Here is a 5,967-nt window from a genome sequence, read left to right as displayed (position 1 = left end):
TCCACTGTGTAATTTTTTTGTTACGTAGAGTTTGGATATAGTTACTAACATGTGACATCTGGTTCCTTCAAGCAAACATTGAATTAAACTAGTTTATTTTTAAAGTTAAATTTTACTCCAATCTGAAAAGAAAGGTTCTGTAAATTTATCATTCACCTCGTAAAAGTTTAAGCTTCTTAATTCCAAGACTAGATGGCTTGTGTGTAAATACCAAAATATATGATTATCACTCTTTCAAGTTCATTGAACTCACCACAAATATCACAGTTAAAGATGTTTTTTTACAACTAAGAAGTTGCACAGTATCAATAGTTCTCAATGACTTTCTTTGAATATTTGTTGTAGCAGCCAATTTTTTTCTGAAATTTAACAAACTAAAAAATTTAGTTTTGATATCAGATTTTGATCACATGGAGCGATCTGATCTCTGCTTTTAATTTCCTTTGCCACAACCAGCCGATAACCATGATGCCTGTCCCTGCGCAGGGGCTCTCGCACAATGACCCTTGCATAGCAGTAAAAGCACTAGTGGCAGGGGTTACGGCACCCTACGCGTGGCTCCTCAGCTTGACCGGTCACCATCGTCTGCCTTGATGAGCGCCCCCACCGCCCCCACCCCCCAGCTGCCCGCACTCCTCAACGTGGCAGAACGCAGAATTATATATATATATATATATATATATATTGCGCAAAGAGCTAGGCCACGATAGCCGAATTCAATCTCGTGTTTTGCGGATACGAAGAGATTTTCAGAACCCGCCGTACCTCCCGGCGCAGCTGCGGGGCCCTGGGCCCAGGCGGTGACACACCCTGCTTCCGTTCGGTCGTTGGCCAATGGGAGATTTCCTCCAGCAAGCTGCTGTTCATGATGGGGGGCGTAAAAAGAAAAGGGGCTGTGCCAATGGGAGATCTCCAGCGACGGTGCACTGTACCTGAAATATTGTTCTTTGTATTCCATAAATACTATCTAATTATGAATTAATTAGACTTAAAAAATTTGTTTCGTAAATTATAAATAACTATGCAATTAGCTATTTTTTAATTTATATTTATTGTTTAATGCATGTACCGCAAGATTAAATATGACGGAGAATCTTAAAAATTTTGTAAAAAATTTTGAAAACTACTTCTTCCGTCTCAAAAAGACTGTTGTTGTTGACTTTTAGACATCTTATTTGACCATCTATTTTATTACAACTTTTTATATTTTGATATGAATTTTTTGATCATTAGAGGTACTCTAATAATAATTTATTTACTTTATAATTTGTATAAATTTTTTAAATAAAAGATAAGCAGTCAAATAAGATTGGCTAAAACATCAGTCTAGACGGACGGAGAGAGTAAACAAGACCGGGGTCGTCTCCGACCGTACGATCAGGAGCAGGTGCGGGGTCCGGGCGTGCGCGTGTACGCCATCCTTCCGTGCTTCTCTATGTTCGGCCTTGTTTAGTTCAAAAACTTTTGTAAAAATTTTCAGATTTTTCGTCACATCAAATCTTTATACATATGCATAAAGTATTAAATATAAATGAAAATAAAAATTAATTACACAGTTTGGTCGGAATTGACAAGACGAATATTTTAAACTTATTTAGTTTATGATTGAATAATATTTGTCAAATACAAATTAAAGTGCTACGAGATTTTGCCTTGTTTAGTTCCCAAAAAATTTTGCAAAAATTTTCAAATTTCACGTCACATCGAATCTTTAGACGTATGCATGGAGTATTAAATATAGATAAAAATAAAAACTAATTGCACACTTTGGTCGAAATTGAGGAGACGAATCTTTTGAGACTAATTAGTTCATGATTAGACAATATTTGTCAAATACAAACGAAAATATGTGACTCCTTTGTCCTACGTGTGTGCAGTGTCATTTTGATTTGTTTTGCGTTCCCACTTTGGGTGTCCAACGTAGCGAACAGGTCATCTGGGTGCTCGCTTACTTTGGGTGTCCTTTGCATTGCCACTGGTTCTACTGCTGACTGCTTTTGTGTGCCTTGTTTTTAGTTTTGCAAAAATTTTGGTTTTTGACTACGGTAGCATTTTTATTTTTATTTGACAAACATTATCCAATCACAGAGTAACTGAGGCCAGTTCTTCAACGATATTTGGTTTTTTTTGTCCCTCCTTGGTCTGTTCACAGACCCAAACAAAAAAATAACACTCTTTCGAATGAGTACATGATTTAATTATACTCTATATTCAGCTTAGTTTGATGTCATGTTTGTCCTACGCCTTCCTTTCATTCTCATTCTTCAACAATTGACCATATACTATCGCTTTCCATATTTACTCTTGAATCATCCATTAATGAATCTAACTATATTCTTCTGCACTCGCGCGCAGGGTCGCGCGTTTCCTACTAGTTTGCCCACATTGGCGAACAATTCCGGCCATGCATCTGAGCTGCTGCTTTGATTCAATCAATAATACTAAAAAATAATTTTCACGGTAGTTTTTGATCTTCATTCAGTCAATGAAATCAAGTTCACTTTTTTTAGATGTGAAATTTTTTTGAATTTCGCTAGTAGCATTTTCGTTTGTTTGTGGTAAATATAGTCCAATCATAGACTAATTAGGGTCAAAAGATTCGTCTCGCGATTTACAGATGTGTAATTAGTTTTTGTTTTTGTTTTCGTATATATTTAATGCTTCATGCATGTGCCGCAAGATTCGATGTGACGGAGAATCTTGAAAACTTTTTGGTTTTTGGGTGAACTAAACAGTCTGATCTAAACAAATATCATTCTATGTCAATGTTTAGACTCCGATATCAGGGTAGATCAAATGTTTAGATGAGCTCTGAAACAAATGTTCTGATGATATGCCTCTAATACCTTTTCACCATTAGCAAACTGCACTTTGTCAATAGCTAGCACACTTTTGTTTTGTACTCTTTATATATCGACCACATTTTCTAAAACAAATATTTTGAGCTTTTTGGCCTTGTTTAGTTTTGAAAAGTGAAAAGTTTTCGGTACTGTAGCACTTTCGTTTGTTTATGACAAATATTATCCAATCATAGACTAACTAGGATCAAAAGATTCGTCTCGTGATTTACAGCTAAACTGTGTAATTAATTTTTGTTTTCGTCTATATTTAATGTTTCATGCATGTGCCACAAGATTCGATGTGACGGAGAATCTTGAAAACTTTTTGGTTTTCAGGGTGAACTAAACAAGTGTATATAACGTTTTCCGTTATCATTCAGCCTAAATGTTATTCAATAGTGCTAAAACTGAATATGTTGAGACTCTTCACATCAAGACACAATTTGTAGTTTCCACCTTGCTCTCCACTAGGTTACCTCAAACTAGCACAACGTTTTTTTTTTTGACAAGGAAACTAGCACAACGTTAACTTGAGCCTTGGCTCCCCACTGGGCAAAGCTCAAGTTGGCGCGGCAATGCCGTGCAAGTTTTCTAGTAGTAACCAGCACCAACACATAGTTCAATAGATCATACTATCCTGGAACAACTAATAACCCAACTACAACTATGCATGCTGACTTATTACATGCTGCCATCCAACAAAAGCAGCCACTAATCCAAAAGACAACTAAAGCACCCATCAAGATCTTCCTCTCCTTCTGCAATTTCACAATCCTAGCCTGTAGCCGACCCCTTTCTTCTTCATGCCCTGCACTTCACCTTGCATATCCAACAAAAGCAGCCAGTAATCCAACAAAGACAACTAAAGCACCCATCAAGATCCTCCTCTCCTTCTGCAATTTCACAATCCTAGCCTGTAGCCGACCCCTTTCTTCTTCAACCCTCTGCACTTCACCTTGCATGATGGCCACATCCCTCCTGACTTCCACAAACATGCGTTGTCTGTCTTCATTGAACTTGACAGCCGCTTCCACCTGAGCCTGAAGCCTTTGATTCTCCCTTGCTGCACCACCCATGATTCTTGCAATCTCCATTCTTGCTTCTTCCAAACACCTTTCAGCTTCTACTGTTTCACCACGCCAGTACTTCACTGCATCGCGCAAATCAAGCAGAAGCTGCTTCAAGAACGCACTGGTTGGCTGGTCCACCCATCTAAAGAAATCGCAACCACCATCCTACAAAGCAAATCAACCACCCCATAATCAGCGAAATAGTGATCATCTAGGCCCTCTATAGACTATATATTCGTGAAGAGGATTACTTACACGAGCCCGAGCGCACTTCAAATACCTCAATCCTGGGTTCAGAGTGCTCCAAGAGATGAATCGAGCGGCCTTAGCACCGCAGTTGCAAAGCACTGCTGGGGTGTACTCCAGTGGTCCTTCACGATATGGAATGGGCGTCGACGAATCCACATTCCGCCGCCAATAGTCCGAAGAGGTACCCATGCTCTGGCTAGATCCACTTAAGCTCGCCATTTCCGCTTCAGGTTGGATGCGGCGGAGGCCTACTAAGCGGCGGCGGAGCGGCGAAGGAGAGGATTGGCTCGCGGTGGTGCTCCGACTGGTTAGGGGCCAGGAACGGGAGTGGGGATGTGTGGCCAGATCGAGACGGGGGTGGTACGGTGGCGAGTGGCGACCTAGCTTTAGGCCTTGTAATTAAGTTGCATCCTCCGTCAGAACTTAGAACGAGCCGGCCCAGGAGGACGTACGAGTGCTCGCTCACGACAGCCTGTGCGCGAGGCCGAGCTGCAGCGCTCGCATGCGGCAGCCTACGTACGTTCAGGGCAGAGATGAGCCGCGAGGGATCAGCTCGTTGAGCTTGACGACATTAAGGCGGACGCACGCCCTCTTGGCTCAAAACTTTTTTAACAGTTTTTTTAGCAAAAGACTCCATGTATTTAGTATTTTTCTATACTTATTTTATAAATCTTCGCCTTTAAACACTTTGAATCAATATTGAATTATCAATATTAGCTATATCTATTAAGCCTTGTTTAGTTCCTAAAATATTTTGCAAAATTTTTTAGATTTCCCATCACATCGAATCTTGTGGCACATGAATGAAGCACTAAATATAGATAAAAGAAATAACCAATTACACAGTTTACATGTAATTTGCCAGACAAATCTTTTGAGCATACTTACTCCATGATCGGACAATATTTTGTCAAATACAAAAGAAAATGCTACTATTTCTATTTTGCAAAAGAAATTTGAAACTAAACAATGTATTGGATTGAGCAAGCATTTTTTTGCCTAAGTTATTTAGCTCCCTCTTAATCCATTTCTGGATCCGCCACTGTTGACGGAGGAAGATATATATGGTGTCGTCGAGCGCTCTCTGCCACGGCCGTGCACAGGGGTGTGTGCCAGCCGTGCGACGATAGCCCCAAATTTTTAGGGGACTTAAAATTATAGCTCGTTAATAATTAATATTAAATATTTTGTGCTGGTTTTTCTATGTGGTGTTCATGATAAATATGCTTGTATCAACTATGAAAATTGTTGCGTTATTCTTTTTATTTGGCACCATATAAACTATCTAAGTTGTTCATTACGACTACTCCATGCATCAGAGTCACGTCATAGCTAAGAAATCTCGAGTCTAGTACTTAATTGCTAATATATTAAAGTACGAATTATAGAGCGTTGACGATGGACACTTGGTGTGTTGGCAAGCGCCAAACTATATATTATTAGTGTTATGGATCCATAAAAAATTTGAGATAATTGGTACTTCAAGGCTTAGCCTAATTCTTTAAGGTATACTCTCTCTATACTCGTAAAGAAAGTCGTTTAGAACAACGACACGGTCTTCAAAGTTTAAGTGACTATTTCTTTATAAAAATATTTATTAAAAAGTGACACTACAAGATTCCAACCCATGCAACACCAAGAAAATGTTGCAATGGCCCATCGGTTGCAAATGGTACAACATGCAACCGAATCACGTACGTTCGTTGCCATGCGTTGCAAAAAGGTATTGCGACCGATGTTAGATTAGCGTTGCAACGACGGGTGGTTTTTGCAACTGTATGTATTCGTTGCGAAGCGTTGCAATATCC

The 5,967-nt window shown here is 39.4% G+C and overlaps 1 protein-coding gene across 1 annotated transcript; it reads right to left on the bottom strand.

The window, feature by feature from the left end:
• On the bottom strand, positions 3,283-4,595 carry LOC8071938. The gene is made up of 2 exons (XM_002449674.2): positions 4,166-4,595; positions 3,283-4,075 (listed from the first exon to the last, which is right to left on the bottom strand). Exons 1-2 carry the CDS (start codon positions 4,376-4,378, stop codon positions 3,656-3,658), a joined length of 633 nt encoding a protein of 210 aa, XP_002449719.1. The 5' UTR covers positions 4,379-4,595; the 3' UTR covers positions 3,283-3,655.

Source organism: Sorghum bicolor, chromosome 5 (assembly GCF_000003195.3).
Source record: "Sorghum bicolor cultivar BTx623 chromosome 5, Sorghum_bicolor_NCBIv3, whole genome shotgun sequence".
Classification (NCBI taxonomy): domain Eukaryota; kingdom Viridiplantae; phylum Streptophyta; class Magnoliopsida; order Poales; family Poaceae; genus Sorghum; species Sorghum bicolor.
This window is presented reverse-complemented; position numbering and strand designations above follow the sequence as displayed.